Below are 17,934 nucleotides of genomic sequence, written 5' to 3'. Positions count from 1 at the left end.
AACTGGGGGGCAGATAAAGAGCAGGAAAGAGAACATCATGACACTGGGGCACAAAACTGGAGGAAGAGATGGGGGGACATGACACTGGGAGCAGACATGGGGGGACATGAAACTGGAGGCAGAGATGGGGGGACAAGAAACTGGAAGCAGACATGGGGGGACATGAAATTGGAGCAGCGATTGTGTGCATATAAGTGGTTCAGCACCACCGCCAACCCGCAGACGAAGACGCGGGTAACTGCTAGTACCTCAATAATTTGTTGAAGCCGAGGGGGGCTGTTGGGAACATATAATACTGGGTGGGCCCCCCTGTGGAGCATATAATACTGTGTGTGAGCCACTGTGGGAAGCATATACTGAATGGGGGCCACTGTGGGCAGTATATTATAGTGTATGCTGCCACTGTGGAGCACAGGGGCACTGTAGAGCATATAATGCTGTATGGGGGCCACTGTGGAGCATATTATACTGTGTGGGGTCCCGTCACTATCAACATTTTGCTATAAGGAGGAGGTAGGGGGCCCCGAGCAAAAGTTTGTATCGGGGCCTACAAGACTTTAGTTACACCACTGGACCTATCAATCCCCAGTTTATGAGGATTATAACCCTGCTTGCTGATTCTACACCGCAGCACCTTTCTAGTATACACCCTGGATCATTAACCCCTTGCTTTTCTTAGACTAATTTAGTCAATGTCTTAAAGGGGTTGTCCAACAAAAAATGTTATTCATTCATTCCAGCACCAGTTTTATTTTCCCACAGACATTGTACACTTGTGTGGCATCTCCTTTATAGGTTCCTCATTGGGACCCCTGAAAATAAACGAAGATGGCCTTTTTTTCTTGGCAGTTTGTAAAAAAACAGCCATGTTAATAGACACATTTAAATTAACGTATTCTAAAATGGCTGTATCATCATATTTGATGTTCCTGTGAATAATACCTATAGGTAGTACTGTATGGTAACTTTATGACTTCCTTCTGTTTGTACCCATTGCAGCCTCTGGCAACTACACCATGGCAGTTTTTCCCTGTTTACCACCCCCTTCTTTCTCTCACGATCTCACGAATAATTACATGTGCAATGGGGGCTGGCTGGCTATAGTAAATTGACCCCGTGTCAGGGGATTATTCCGATCAAGGCCAGAACCCCTGGGTCCATTATGAAGCCGCCGGATAACCTAAAGTGGTTTTCCCCTCTCACAGTTTCAGCTTTGCCTGCAATCTCTTCTTCTCACTTCCTGCATTCCCCCCCCCCCCTTCCCTCCCAGCTTAATGAATGACAATATGAGGTATCACAATACTTAAGTAGATCAGATATGCACATGCTTATCTGTGTGTTTACATAGAGAGATAACAAACTGCAATTAGCTGAACGGATTGTCCTGCTGGCACTGAGTGAGTGATGTCACTTGTCCTATCTCACAGGTCTGTGGTTATAGCAATGCTGTGTAAACAATGGGAGGAATAAGGTCACATAGCAGGCAAGCAAAGCAGAATTTCTAAAGTAAAACATTTAGGAAAAGTCTCCAATTTACATAAGCTACCAGTATAGATAGGAACCTTGAGATGGGACAACCTATTTAATATCTCTGCATTTTGCTCAATTCAGCTTTCTTTCAACCCCGACCAATCTTCCTACCCCAGCTGCAAAAACTCCCACAGCATGATGAGTAAGTATGATGCTTAGAATTAAAAAAAAAAAAATTAAAAAAAATTCAATTTTGGTTTCAAAAGATCAGGGAATTTTGTTTCTCGCACTCTTAGGGTGAATTCACACTGAGTAAACGCTAGCTTATTCTGAACTTAAAACACGTTCAGAATAAGCGGCGTCTAAAGCAGCTCCATTCATTTCTATGGGAGCGGGGATACGAGCGCTCCCCATAGAAATGAATGGGCTGCTTCTTTCACTCCGTGCAGTCCCATTGAAGTGAATGGGGAGTGCCGGCGTATACGGCAAGCTCTGCTCATGCCGGAGCGTACACGCCGGCACTCCCCATTCACTTCAATGGGACTGCACGGAGTGAAAGAAGCAGCCCATTCATTTCTATGGGGAGCGCTCGTATCCCCGCTCCCATAGAAATGAATGGAGCTGCTTTAGACGCCGCTTATTCTGAACGTGTTTTACGTTCAGAATAAGCTAGCGTTTACTCAGTGTGAATGCACCCTTAGGGTCCATTCACACGGAGTAACGCGAGGCATTTTTTGTGCTTATTTTTACGGCTGTAATAAGACATTTCCATTGAGTTCTATAGTAAAATACGCCTGTATTTTTACGTCCGTAATTTTACGTCCGTAAAATAATGGACGTAAAATTACGGATGTAAAAATACAGGCGTATTTTACTATAGAACTCAATGGAAACGTCTTTTTACAGCCGTAAAAATAAACACAAAATAAGGACAAAAACCGCCTCGCGTTACTCCGTGTGAATGGACCCTAAGAGTCATTTAGGTGCTCTTTGATGTGTCTTTTATTGAGGAGAGGCTTCGGGAATGCTACAGCGATGGTTGACGTTCTGCAAATTTCTCCCATCTGCACACAGGATCTTTAGAACTCAGCCAGAATTGGTCACCTCTTTTACCAGGGCTTCAATATGCATTGCCAGCTGTGAGATGTGAGTTTTTTCCAAATCATGTCCAGTCAACTAAATTTAATCAAATATGCCTCCAGTAAAGGTGTAAAAACATCTCAAAAACAATAAAGTGAATAAAATACAAAGCCTCAACATAACAAAATGGGGAAAAAAAAAGTGAAAGTGTCTCATCATAGATTCAGATTGTTGCTCTCTCTTTCAGGTCGAGCACGTATAGATCCAAAGCTATTGATGGACTGTGAGACTCCTGGAAGTGCAGGGTACAGTGACCTGCTATTTACATCAGTGCCACAGAGAATGAATGGAGTCGCAGTGCATATACTTGGCCTGCCGCTTCATTTTGATGGGGTAACGGGACCCTGACTCTTGGTGAAGCCAGTGCTTGGACCCCCACCAATCAGCATGTTATCCTCTAGCCTGTGGGCCAAGTGTACGACCAACTTTAGTAAGGAGCAGTTTAAAGGGTTACTAATTCATAGTGATAGTAATAATTCAAAGAAGTGTCACGCTGTCATTGCACATGATGTTCTGAGAATTCAGCCATATACAGGACAGTAATCCAATCCTACAAATCTAGTAACTGTGATTGTGATACCAATATAGGATTGGCTGTTTCCGCATGGAACTATAGTGTAGCCACTGTAATTGGTGCACTAATGTTACAAAAAAAAAAAAAAAAAACTCCTCCTAAAGTGATCCTACTCAGATGGTATCACTATTCTATTTTACCTCAGTCTCTATGAATGTGAGTGGGGAAAAAGCGGAAGGGATTCAGGCTGCTTTGTGTCTATGAAGTAGCTTGCTGCAACAGAAACCTTCTCCCACTGCTTTGCCTTATGTAACCCAGGCAAGTTTGACGCAACTGGAATATAAGATGACGCAAGGATTTATAGTGTTCTGTAAGTGATTTAAAGTGTACCTAAACTTTCAAGCAAATTAGATTTTCTGGCAATATTTGTGTCATTAATAAATGTTGGAATCTACTTTATTTAATTTTGGCTCCTTTCTGTGAAATCCTGAACTGAAATCCACTTCTGTCCCATCTTTATGCTTCTCTTCTCTGTACACTGCTACTATCTTTAGTATGATGGTGTACAGGCTACTGTATAATGCAGGGAAGCTGAGGCTGGGGGAGGGTCACTCCAAAGAGTATTATCTCGGGCACTATAAAATGCACAACTGTGATTCTGGTGTCATATGAGAGAGGAGATTTTCATCTGTCATATGACACCAAGAAAGTTCTACCTCTATTGTTTCCAGAGAGATCACTAGTTGGTATATATATGTCAGTTCTGGCTGTCTTCAACTGGTGATCTCTAGAAATAATAGAATCTTGGTGTCACATGTAAGAAGTGAATCTCATCTGTCACAGGACACCAGACACACTCTTCTATGTTTTATAATGCCCGTCATTAAACAATTTGAAGGGAGCCTCAGCTTTCCTGCATTATACAAGAGCCCGTCCCTTTGTATTTAGTAAGTAGTGTACAGATTCAGCTCACAGTAGAAAATGGAAAAGAATAAAGTGCACAATTTCATGGAAAGGAGCCAAAATTCATTAATAAAGTAGATTACATTTATTAATGTCACAAATAAAGGGGTTAAAGGCCTTAAAGGGGTTATGCCACCAAACGTATAGATGGAGGATAATTACTTGACGGGTCAGGGTCTGACCACTGATCCCAAGTACAGAGGGATCCTTTTCCTTGCTTATCAGCCAGGCTGAATATACACGTAACTGGTGATGGACGCTGCTCCCTTTCACTTCAATGGGAGCGTTGGAGACAGCTGAAGTAAAGCACTCGGCTATCTTTGGCATTCCCGTTGAAGTTAAAGGGAATGTTGTCCACCACCAGTCGCACCCACATTCAGTCTGGCTAGTGTGGTGGAGTAAAGGGGTTGACCATGCAAAAATGGACAACATGTTTATGTATTAAATAGGCAGAGGGCAATGAAAAAAAACAATTCATACTTACCTATTCATGGTACTCTGGTACCTCCTTGCTCAGTCCGGTGATGACGTATAGCAGAAGTCCAAGCCACATGTGACCACTGAGGCCAATCAGTGGCCTCAGCAAAGGGCCTGAGATGCCACTACCTGTAACATCGCAGCTTCAGCGGAAGGGATCCATGATGTCACAGCCAGTGAATAGTTTCACTTTGAGAAGATGCCGGAGCAGAAAGACTAGAACGTGCCAGGAGAACACCGGAAGATTGGGGACAGGGGAGGTTGTTTTGTTTTTTTGACCTCTTGGAGTTGTCCAGTCATTAAAAAAATGCCTGGACAACCTCAATAGAAAGGGAATGACCTTTAATAGAATTGACAAAACAGATTTTGAGTCTGAAATAATATTTAATAGATGTTACCATATATTCTCCTCCATAGCCATGACAGTGGACTGTACTACATGACAAAAAAAAAATCTGATAAAAAAAAACCAAAAACTGTACAGTAATGAGAACTGAAGCAAAGCAATTCTTGTATATTCACAAATTTATCGTAGTCATTGTGATGTACATTGTACAGAAGCACTTAAAATTCATAGTCCATTCAGCCTCTCCACAGGGGTCTTTAATAGAAAGAAATAAAATACTAGAAATGACACTTGATGTCTACCCACCAGCGGGGCAGGTAGTGAGGGGGACACAGTGGAGACAGTTAAAATTCTTGTACTATTTCTGATGCAGGTAGGATTGGCCGTAACGCGCCTCGCTGTTTTGTTGTTGGTGGAGGTGTCTGTATTCTAGATGATCCGAACCCTGTTTTTTTGCCCTTAGGGTACCAGTCTGCTGGTGGTATAGACATACTGCCAGCTTCTGGGGGGTTCAATCCAAACAGCACTAAGCCAAGTGATCATCTTTGGTAAATTGTTGCAGACTGGTGACATTATTTAGTGCTTTTATTCCTGGAAAATTGTTCTCAACCAGCAATTTTTACTTGATGAAAGTCGATGGCGAATTTCAGATCTCATACAGATGTAATAAAGCCAGGATTCCTGAAACATCTCCATGTCATGGGGTATTCTATTTAGGCACCAGTTTCCAATCCCACGTTGGAGTTGAAGTGTAACTCAGCTCAGCTCAAAGCCAGCAGCACATTCTATAGCGTAAAGCAGTTTGCTCCTCATAAGATTCTCATCATAAAACTCTGGAAGCTTGAGAAGGTTCATGCAGGTGCTTGCAGTGGGAAGTCGCTCTAGATCAGACCCTCCGTTATGGATGCAGAAGGCAGGATACAGCTCCTAGAAGTGGAAGGCAATGGGAATTTAGACACATACGTGACAAAATGATGTGATCTTTAATATTACATAAGTTCAGCTAGAGCCTAATACTGGGTTCACACTACACTAGTACTTGCTCTCGGTTGTCCAGGTTTGCTGGGGGACTTGAACCACAGAGAGGCGAACCGCTAAAACAGCAGTTACACACATAGCTCCATTGACTATAATAGGGGACAGTGATTTTGAAACTGAAAAGGTCACTGTGCTCCCATTTTTCATCGGACTCTGCGAAAGATGTGCGCCTAGCCTAAGAAAGTTCACTGGTCCAGTGTATTCACAAGCTAAACTCAATCTCTGCCCATCTAAACTAAGGGCTAGTTTACACGGGCACAAGGGGGCGAATTATGATGCAGAATCCACATCATAATCCGCCACCCCTCACAATGGTGGTTTATGGAGACAACAAGCAAAAAAGAAGCGAGCTGCCTTTTCTTCAGACGGCGTCCGCCTCGCGGCAGCATCCTCCGCAGTCGACCCATTCATTTGAGCCTACTCCGTAGGGGGAATCTGTGACTGTCGGAATCCACGACAGTCGTATTTTGGCCCGAGAGTGACGCGGCTCCCCACATCACACTCGGTGCCAAAATCCGCCCTTCCGCTCCCGGGGCCTAACTCCTTTGTGTGTAGCTCATCCCTAGCTGTATCCACCACCAATCCTGAGCAATCATTTATAATAATTACACTTCCCACAGTCAGGTGGGTGGTCTCAGACTGTCAGACCGCCCACTTGACACTCTAATTAGCACAAAAGGTGCTGAAACTAACAGCATTGATTTCTCAAGAACAATGGAGGCTAGAGAAAAAATTCCAACAGCAATGGAATCAATAGAGAAATATCTATTGAAGGATGTAAAGGAGTGGAGGCGGTGAAAAGTCCCCTTTAAAAGTATAACACATCGCAATAGTCAACTCCAAGGGTGGAGGGGTCTGTGGATGGGGGAGGAGGTTAGCAGTATTTAGTGGAATAGGATTGTAGCACTACGCTTAATATCTGCCCTGCCCAGACATCAATTAGAAATAGTTATTTATAGGTACTAGATAATTTCAATATCCTCCAAAGATTTTCTCTTACCGGCAATCCCATCTCCCCATTATAAAGTGTTATTTAGTATAATAATGGACCTTTGTAGCTTTCACATAAAGGCGACGCTTCCCCGGGGTTATTAACACAGGAGGAGCCAACCGCTTCCATACATCCCACTGCCAAATTGCTGCATTTCGGGGCCATCTCTACATAGGTTATTGGCTTTTCCCACTTTAAAGGTTTAGTAATGTAGCAGGATGAAGTGCTACCGTAAAACCAGCGGCCGGCCAACGCAAAAACTGCATAATGAAAGACATTACAAGCGGGAGACAACAGTTCACCAGTGGAGAGGAACCATTTATTATTCTGACCTGACTGGAACTTCGCTATCTTACTCACTCGAATACAAATGTAGGTTTTCTCTGTCTCTACAGCAACCTAATTTATTAAAGTTATTAAGCTTTAATTAGTTTTAGAAAATGCTATCTTGTAACATTTAATCTGGCTCCAAATGGGCTCTTAATTTGTTAATGGTCTAACCTTGTGATATCCAGAGTCTACAAACATTAAATAATGTCTGGGATTTGTCAGGCTCCGTATAGCCTTAAAGTAGTGACTAGTGCCAGCGCCTTAAGAGTAATACTTAATATTCACGTTACAGAAGGCCTGGACTCCAGATAAGTGCCTTACAGTAACAAGGGCTTTATCAAGAACTCTCAAGACGCAAAATACCATTGGGTGGAACTTAAGAGGCTTCTGATATGTTTTTAATGGCGCCTATATGTCCAGTCACTTGCGACCACTTACCACATCTTTCTCGGATTTCTTAGGTGCCGTGCACCAGACCAATTGTCCATCTGAGTTGGGGCCCGGTTGGATGACATCGGAGTGCATTCTGGGATACATTCACGTCTATGGGGCTTCCCGATCCATTCCATTCTGAGAACATGGATGATTATAGAGCTGGTCCTATTCTACTCTGTGTTTTTGGAACGGAATCGATCCAGGAACCCCATAGACGTGAACGCATCATGGAATGTATTCTGATGTCATCCGACTGCATTAAGTGATAAACCTGTCCCCAATTCAGATCCACACTGGGTCGTGGGCATGGACCTTGGGGTTTCCAGTAGATAGACTATCACCAACCAAACTTATATTGTGTCTAAAGGACATCACAGCGGTGGGTGCAAAACACAGAAGAGGTGCAAAAAATTGGCGTTATACTTTTTCTTTGTTAGGTTCCACTTCTAGTTCTGGCCTACAAAAACTGACTGTGTGCACTAATGTATACTTGCTAACATTTGGCAAGTGACGTTAGGGAGAATGGTGCAGCAAAGCATGCTGCTTTTTTAATTTATTTTTATGAAGCCACACCCCTATGGGTGTGGTCACACCTACGTCCATGGCTATATCGCCTCTTGGGAGTCACCACACTACTTTTTTTGTGACGTTAGCATGAAAGGTGCTCTTCACGCCTCCTTTTTGGCCATGGCGGACACATACACATTGTCCAGAGCTGTGCTTGGTAATAAATAGACTGCAGAACTTGTCCAAGTCCCTTGTAAATAGCTGATCAGAGGGTGTGCGATATGTCAGATCCTCACAGACCTGATATGGTGGCCATCACTATCAAAGGGGTATTACATTTATTTTTTTTTATTAATGACCTCCTCAGGATAGATTATTAATACAGGATCAATGGGATCTGACTCCTGGTACCCCTGCTGATCAGCTGTTTCAAGGATATGTGTCACTCCTGCGAGCGCCGTGACCTCTTCATGGTTTACATCGCAGTTTGATTCGGAGTGTCTGTAATTACATTGCATGGCCTCCATGAAGCAGACGGCATGGGATGTCAGCAGTGCAGACGTCACGTACCCGTGCCCTTTACACAGCTGATCAGCCTGGGTACTGCTTAACAAACTCTCACTAATCTCTGATTGACAACCTATTCTCAGAATAGATCATCAAATAAAAAAAACAATCAGGATACCCCTTTAAAGGTCCTGGAAAACCCCTTTAAAGCAAACATTTCCATTCCTATATAATATGCATTGACTCTCTTTTTTCCGGCTGAACATAGTAATAACTCTAATAACTCGTCCATCACGCCGCTCCACAAGCCCAAACATATTTCCACACCTTTAAGGAATATTTGTAAATGGTGAACAATGGATATTGAAAAATAATGGCCATTTTAACAAGCCGACAATAGGCATTAAGATGTCCCTTGTGTAGCTACAGTACCCATTCATGTGCTCCAGATAACCTGTGTCAATCTTTACACATGTGTGCTATAATGTCGGCTATATTTGGCCTGGCTATTATTTATAGGGGCGGCGGGTTACTCACAGATAACGTTGGGACATTACTCAGAACTCATTTAACGCTATTCAGACAAATAAGACATCCATAAGGGATTAGGGCAGAGCAAACATTCTCACTTCTCTATTTATCCAGCACATAAATAGCCCGATCTGGTCCCCGCCCCGCGCTGAATGGACGACGTCTAATTATTCACTAATCACTGTCTAGTGGACGCTTTCATGTTCCCTTTCAATGCTCCTATAGATGTAATATGTTGATTCGGCTCTATTCACATTTATTTATCTGGGGTTACAGCCAAGTTCGCTCCCTTTTGGTTGATCGGCTAAGCCTCAAATTGCCTTTTAATGTAGAAGGTCATGAACTATTCATGGGGTGTGTAGATAAGACGCCCATGATCACGAAGGGTCACAACATGGCACCAGAGACCGGTATCACTGCAATTTTACTTATTTGCATAATGACAAAGATGGCGATATCCAGACAACTAAGGAACCAATTCACAAGAGGATCAGGTGACCCTGAACTACGTCTAGGTTGATTTGCTGGGTTTTGGAGATTGAATTAGGCAGAAGTCCTGCCCTCCATGTGCCTGAATCTCAAATTTACTCCAACTAGGAACTCTTATGTATTTGAGCTACAGTTTCTGGTCTACCTTATAGTGATTTTTTTTTTTTTTTAATGTAGATAGTGAGCCCCATATAGGGATCACAATGTACATTTATTTTCCTATCAGTATGTCTTTGTAGAATGGGAGGAAATCCACACAAACACGGAGAGAACATACAAACTCCTTGCAGATGATGTTCCTGGCGGGATTTGAACTCAAGACTCCAGCGCTGCAAGGCTGCAGTGCTAACCACTGAGCCACTGTGTTGCCCCTCTTTATAGTAAATTTGTCAGGCGGCTCCTCCCCTACTAAGCCCCATCTCTGACACAATCACTTTTTGGAAAAGGAAGGTGCAAAAGTGGAGGGCTAGAGAGGATCTGATAACTGTAGGATTGTCCCTCTGCTTTTACTTACTTTAAAACCTAATAATGGAGGCCGAGAACAACTTGTCACAAATTTCAGTAGTTTTCTCTTCTCCTCATCGGTAAAGTTTTCCACGACTCTCCAGAAAATTTTGATCACAGGATGATCTGCAGAGTATCCTCCTGAAATAAAACACCAACAGAGACGATTACACAAATGTCACCCGAATACATAGGATAGGTACATGCATAGTGTCCATTGTGGTACTTATACTAGTGATACATTTCCTCTTCTGAATAGTCATACAATGTGATCCTGTATTACTTAAAGGGGTTTTCCGGCCCCAAATGCATGTTTCATATCCACGGGATAGGTCATCAGTATGTGGGGGTTCGATACACGGACAGCACACAGTTCGGCTGTTCCCGCAGCCTCCGGGGCCGAAAGCTACTGCAATGGATGCGGAGTGGAATCATCTCTGATCCTATTCAGGTACTAAGAACCTACTAAGTACCTACTACTTGAATAGGAGCAGAGCTGTTTCTGCTCCTTGACCACTTCAGTAGTTTCTGGCCCCGTGAAGGCTGCAGGAACAGCTGAACCGTGTGGGGTCTGGACCTGACAAGTGTGAACAGAACCTAATATTAGTTCATCTATCCCTTGTTGCGTGGTTTTCAATGCATAGATGATGGATGTATCTAGCTATATTGCACATTTTAGGGTTGAGGTTAACCATATTATGGTCCTTAATATTCTACCTGAATAGTTTGTGAAAGACTTCAAGTCATCAAGACAGATTGGAACCTGCGCCCCTGAAATCAAAACCTAGAAAGAAGAATGAATAAGATGAAAATATATAATATAGTCATTCAGAAGAAAAACAGGAACACATAAAAAGTGGGAAAGTCTTATCAGAAACATCCCCTTCAATATGGGAGCTGCTGCAGTGATCAGCTGATCTACATATGTCTGAGCCAGGAGACCCCTGACAAAAAGCTGATTGTGACGGGGAAAGTTGTGGTTCATTGGTCATTCTGGCTCCAGTGGCCACTGCAGGTAACATGTTGTGTTACACGTGGTCCCTCCAAATGAATGAGGGTGACAGCTCCCACTTCTCTCTGTTATCCACTATGTCTCATTAAGGGGGCAATACATAGCAAACAAAACACACAGAGGATGCAGAGCAATTCAACAATGTCTATAACTAAATTCAGAATTACGATTGGATTTGGAGTTGTAAATGATGTGTAAAAGTTCCCATTACAGGGATTATCCATCCTACAAAAATGATCTGCAAATCCATCCACTCTAGTGCTAAATCTTCACTGTACCCTATTCTCGGCTTTATTTTACTTGCTGCTCCTTGCATCACTATTGTCTATGTGCAGTGAATCTGTGAACAAACTACATTTCCCATGATGCATCTCCCTGCTCCCCCCTCCAATGAAATCACAGGTAATACATCACTCCCACATCTGAGGTCACATGATGCTGTGATGTTGTTTGCAATATCACTCCCCCCTGTGAGCAGAAAACTCAGACTGTGAGAGCAGGTAGATGGATCATGGGAATTGTAGCTTGTCCACAGATTCCCCACATGTAAACAGCAGTGACACAAGGAACCTGAAGTAAAATAAAGCCAAGCAAAGACTGCACAAGGGAACAGTGAGGATTTAGCACTGCTATGGATATATTTGCAGATAATTTTTGAAAGCTGGATAAATCCTTTAACTATTTTAAGAAGCAAAAAAAAAAATGCATGAAAAATACACTATAGTAATGTGAAGTTAGATGGCGCAAGAGAGCAGCCGTAAGATACCTGAATACACTTCTAATTGCAAGAGGAAAATAGGGGCTGGTGGGAGCGGCGGTAAGGTAAATGACTTGGCCTTAGATATCAGGTGCAACAAAAATAATGGCTATACTTCTGCTTGGATACAAGCAAGCATTTACTAGAACAATTGGGGATCTTTATGAAGACTGGCACAGTCAATGCCAGTCTTCCTAACCCCTGTGCTCGCCTCTTTAGAAATGTGGTGGCTGTCGTATTGGGCCAAGCAACTCTGCTAAAATCTTGTAGCTGATATAGATTCCAATGATCATTTGCGTCAATAAACTAGCGTACGTTATATTGCGTCTTGCGCAACTCCTGTGCCATTTTTGCTTCCATGAAAGCCAAAGAATCTGGTGTGGACCCTAATATGTCCAATGAACTAACATAACCTAACTCTAGATGGCGCAAGAGTGCAGAACAAAGATGACCAAATTCCCTAATATAGAACTGGATTGGATCAGATTTGGGGGGTTGATATGGCCGCACACATTGGAGAGCTGTGAGCCTCACCCAAGACTGAGCTAAATCTACTTGTCTATCAGATCAGCCCCCTATGGCGTCGCCTCCCTTCAAATGAATAAAGGTAGTTATTACCAATGTAGTAGTTATCCACAATGGTGAGATTTTACTTGTGTATGGGACATTTTCAAACTTTTTTCCCCCTATAAAGTCTTTCCCTCTTCTTTTATAGGCGATCGGACACATTCACGAATGACATGCTGTTACCCAAGACTCCTTAGACATCTACAAGTAGCTGCAGCCACTACACAATATAATGTAACTGAACGTTTACCTTGGGCTTAGAAACAGATTTAGTGCCGAACCCGCTTCCGATTATTGGGATTTACCTGTATTATAGACTTAATTCTGGTGTTCATTTACACGGGCACCCACCATAGGCACACAGCTTATACTGTACCTGGATTTCTTGCTGATCAAACATCCTGAGCCATTCCAGATTGACCACATTGGCAAGACCTTGCCTGAATGCCAGACAATGCTGGCGGATTTGCTTGTTTAGCCTATAGTCAGCGACAAGGTGGATGTAAGCGATCCGGTTGGCACTGGTTACGGGGATATCTTTGCCTCCCAGCTTCAGTTCTACCACCTAACAGAAAGGAACAGAGGAAATAGATCACAATTGTACATGTAATACGGCACCTAAAAAAAATGGTGTCTGTTGTCATCAGGTCTTTCTTCCAATTTCTAGGAGACGTGCCATGTAATAATGGGCGAGATGGAAATGTGAATGGTTAAAGTGAATGCTTCCTGGTCACTAGATGACGCTCTCTGACAACTGCACTATACACATACAGAGATGGAGCCACACGGTTTCTGCATTGGACTCTCCTATACATAGATTTTTTACATGACCACACAGGGCTGCTTATGTGAAGCCTAAAATGTAAACTTCCACATTTGCAATTTTAGATAAACCTGTATACTGTATATCCATATCAATATATTTAACCTAGTGCACATGGTTTCATGTATATGAAGCCTCGCTGGCAGAGTCTCTGGACCGCTGCGGCCTCTTGCTCTGTCTATCCAGGCAATTCTCGGCCCCCACATCTGTATGGGTTGCGATGAGCCTGTATTAACTATTGTGGCCACGGCACTTCTCATAAGCTAACCATTTTGTGGGTATCTTAGATGTCAGACTAAAAATCCAGGACAAAGCGGTAAGTCTCTAACACTTCTAAGGCTGCTTTACAAAAATGTTTGATTTGGACAGAAAAATAGCACCAAAAAAAAAAAACCTGATCCGTTGATCCCTTCGCTTATATTTTTGCAAAAAGTAAATAAATAAACAAAAAAAATGCATTTTTGGTGAGATGGATAGAAAGGAGATGTGTGCGTTTTTCCATCCAGCAAGTACTATTAAAGCAATCTAAGGCTAAGGACATACGTTGTGGAAATGCAGTGTTTTTTTGTTGCAGATTTTGCTGGGTTTTTTTTTTGTTTGTTTTTTTTACCAGAAGGGATAGATCTAAGAGCTTCCTTTGCATTTTCATTCCTTTTCAAGCCGCTCCTGACTTTGGCTCAAAAAACGCTGCAAAATCTGGAAAAAAACAATGTGTTTCTGCAATGTGGGGCCTCGGCCTAAGGGTGCATTCACACTGAGTAAACGCTAGCTTATTCTGAACGTAAAACACGTTCAGAATAAGCGGCGTCTAAAGCAGCTCCATTCATTTCTATGGGAGCGGGGATACGAGCGCTCCCCATAGAAATGAATGGGCTGCTTCTTTCACTCCGTGCAGTCCCATTGAAGTGAATGGGGAGTGCCGGCGTATACGGCAAGCTCTGCTCATGCCGGAGCGTACACGCCGGCACTCCCCATTCACTTCAATGGGACTGCACGGAGTGAAAGAAGCAGCCCATTCATTTCTATGGGGAGCGCTCGTATCCCCGCTCCCATAGAAATGAATGGAGCTGCTTTAGACGCCGCTTATTCTGAACGTGTTTTACGTTCAGAATAAGCTAGCGTTTACTCAGTGTGAATGCACCCTAAGGGTGTAATCACGCAACAGAAATGGTGATTTGAGGCGTGAAGCTAATTCAGTGCGATGTCTTGCACCGCAGACTCTGTGGTTGAACCATCCATGGATTCTCCGGCAAGATTGAGCAGGATACTTATTTTTTCAGCGTCCTGCTTCAATCTGGGTTGAAACCACCTCAAAATCAGCAGCAAATTGCACCACGTCAACATACCCCGACTACAACAATTTTAACAAAACATTGCAGGTGCAAATGATCACCTACCCACTGTAGAGGGAATAACTGCTAGATTGTTGGGCCTCATGTCCCCCTTTATATAAAGCGATGATGGTTAGGACATTGGTGTAGATAACCAAGTACAACACTCAACACATCAGCTTTGGAAAATTGACTGTACGTGTGAACATACCCTAAAGGTGACAATAAATGTAACCAAACTCCCGGCCTTCACATCTGTATGGTCACGGCACATCCCTGTGTCTTCTTTGTATCGTCTTCCAGTAGAAAACCCACAATGCAGTAAGTACGACGCCATATTGATTACTCTTTCTTTAGCAATATTTTGTGCAGATTGCCAGTTGCAGGCTACCTCAATGTTACCGTATTCCCTGGGGACGCAGGCTGTGCCGCCCTGGTATATACGAACACCCATACCGTACTGTAATGACATTCATACGGAGTCTGTAATGCTCTTGGCCTGCCTGGAGTCCTCTGCTGTGACTGTGGCCATATAAAACGTGGCTTATTTCATCCAAAATACAGCCATAATCTATTTTGGCTGCGGAACAATTACAGATTAACGACTTCTGCATTAGAATTTCACTCGTCGCCTCAGTAAAAGTTTTAAGCGACTGTTAATGTCCTCGACATCCGGGATTATTGCTTTATTATTACCTAGCTAAATACAAATTGAATACAAAAAGGCCTACTTAATGCCAGAAGCAATTCTAGGATAATGGCTAATCTTTACCGTATCTTCTAAGTGTAATTATTGTAAGCTTTAGGTCATCCAGGCAGAAAACCTGATATATACAATGCCTGTCCAAGACGGCCATTCATAAAAGTCAGACGCTAGAAGGAAACAAGAAACCCACGTTGGATAAGACGTACATGCGCCGCACCGATCGAGCAGATGGGCTGACCGGTATTTATGTTACAGCGCACAATATGAAAGCAAACGCCTCGGTCACGTGTACTCTTATCTGCACACCCCAATAATAAGTATGTGACAGTGGTATTAACCATTACCCAGCCGCCATGAGAACTTACCTGCGCTTCTCCCAGATCATTATTAACCACAGTAAAGTTTAGCCCAAGTTCCTCCACATCTCCTTCGTAGCTCTTCAGGAACAGTAAGTTCTTGTACATTTCGGGATCCAAAGACGCCAAGTGGTGAATGTCTACATCAGCGCTGGTACCCAGTAACTTGGATAAGAAGAAACTGGCAAAGGGCAGCTCCACCAGCATGTTCTCATATAGCGCCTGTAGAAGGAAGAAGACAAATAGTCTGTAAGAAAGCGGGATCTTCACTAGACTTCTCTTTTACTGATTTAATTTCGGTGTGAGTGTATAGTCAGAATATAATCTTAAGAGGAGTCTTGTCACCAAAACACAACAGATCAACCCCGCAGATAAATAGGTTAGGGTCACCTGAATTAAACAGGGTTTTCTCCTTGTGCTCCTGGTTTCAATACACTTTGGAGCAATGAGGGAGTTGTCATTTACCTCCTTGGAGCAATGACAATGCCTTTGCTGCTCCAGAGCATCTTGGCAATGGAGGAATAGAGAACACAAGGAGAAGACACTGTTCGATTCCGGTGACCCTAACCTATCCACATGCAGGATTGATATGCTGGGTTCTGGTGACAGACTCCCTTTAAGGGGGTCTTATTGCCACTCTTGACATTTCTGATCTAGTAAATAATTGTATTGTATTGCAGTTCCTGTGATTCCTCCTTCAAAATTATGAATGTATTGACAACTGGGTGTCACCACTCCCCATGTCAAAGGGGTGTCCGTGACAATCTGATATGATCAGCAGTGATAGGGCTGTGTGTAGGGACACAACCCCGCGACTGGTAACATCCAGATGTCAATTTATTCATACAGTTCAAGACGGAATAACAGCAACATAGATCAAAAACACTAGATGTTAAATAATTGTGGAGTATGAACCAAGACAGACAAGTCAGGAGGCAGGATGGGTCCTCCTTATATACATATGACCCCAAAAGACTATTAAACCCCTTTATAACTACCTAATCACCCACTCACCCTATACCCGCCCATACTCACATGTCCCAAACAAGAACGAAGAGATCCCAAACACTACTCCCCCAAACCACCCACTCCACAACCACCCCCCTGACCCCAACCACTCTTTGCTTTAGCAATGCCAATTGTATTTTTGGTTGTGCCAATAAAGCCTTTTTGTATTTGTATAGGCACATGAGATCTGACCATCACCATGCCAGAACGTGGTATATTAAGAAATAAAACATTTTAAGGTGCTGATAGACTACACACACATTGGCCCAGATTTAATAACTGGGCTACGCCTAGAAGGTAGCCTAAAATGCACCCCAACCTGGGTCATTTTTTGGTGCATCTAGGCCTCTGTGATCCACTCGTCACTTTTTAAGACAGCGGGGTTAGCGAGACAGGAATCTAGACGGGTCAGGTTTACTATAACTGATGCCAGAAAACTAGCGTGAGTTATATCAGAGATGTGACTGGTGTAGATTTGAGCTCAGGTTCACCTATATGCATCAGAATTATTCAGAGGCCAAAGTTTTTTGTTTTTTTAATTGAGCTCTGGTGTGCCTTGTGCCCCTCGGGGGAAGAAATTAATACTATGGTAAGAAATGCCAGTCTTAATAAATAGCATCCATTATTTTAGGCAACAAGTCTACTGGGCAGACATCAGTCAGTGATCGGCAATCCCAAGATCCTTGAACGCTTATGTCATCTCCATCCAACCTGAATGATGCAGGGTTAGAGGACTGGAATAAGATAACCAAGTACCTTAAGATTGGAGGATGAATATGGAGCATCTTTGAAAAGCCAAAAATGAAATTCCTGCCTCCTGCGGCATCTCTGCTCTCACATACTTAGCAGGTGATGGTACTGCAGTGATCAGACATTGCACTACGGCTGGTCGGCATTATCAACATCTACTGCAATTGCTCCTGGCCATACTGGATTGGGTGTATTACAATGTATGATATCCTATATGAGTCTAGCAAGATGCAATGTTAAAAAGTGCAGACCTGAAAACCCTATGTGTGGTATATAGCACTGTAGACCCCTATGGTATAAGCATTGTCCATAATGTGGATGGGGTGTGACTACAGACGGAATAGCTGACACAGTAATAAAACACAATCCACTTATGTATTAT

At 43.0% G+C, this 17,934-nt stretch overlaps 1 protein-coding gene across 1 annotated transcript in view; it reads right to left on the bottom strand.

Annotated features, from left to right (window-relative positions):
• Positions 1–4,928: 4,928 nt before the first annotated feature.
• Positions 4,929–17,934, bottom strand: part of UBE3C (ubiquitin protein ligase E3C) — a 76,192-nt gene continuing 63,186 nt past the window's right edge. Inside the window, exons 20-24 of the mRNA XM_075271518.1 lie at positions 15,804–16,016; positions 12,955–13,143; positions 10,960–11,026; positions 10,253–10,383; positions 4,929–5,837 (exon numbers count right to left, since the gene is read on the bottom strand). Coding sequence (XP_075127619.1) covers positions 5,667–5,837; positions 10,253–10,383; positions 10,960–11,026; positions 12,955–13,143; positions 15,804–16,016 — 771 coding nt within the window. The 3' untranslated portion in view covers positions 4,929–5,666. The remainder of the gene's footprint in view (positions 5,838–10,252; positions 10,384–10,959; positions 11,027–12,954; positions 13,144–15,803; positions 16,017–17,934) is intronic.

This window comes from Leptodactylus fuscus, chromosome 4 (genome assembly GCF_031893055.1).
Source record: "Leptodactylus fuscus isolate aLepFus1 chromosome 4, aLepFus1.hap2, whole genome shotgun sequence".
Taxonomy (NCBI): domain Eukaryota; kingdom Metazoa; phylum Chordata; class Amphibia; order Anura; family Leptodactylidae; genus Leptodactylus; species Leptodactylus fuscus.
This window is presented reverse-complemented; position numbering and strand designations above follow the sequence as displayed.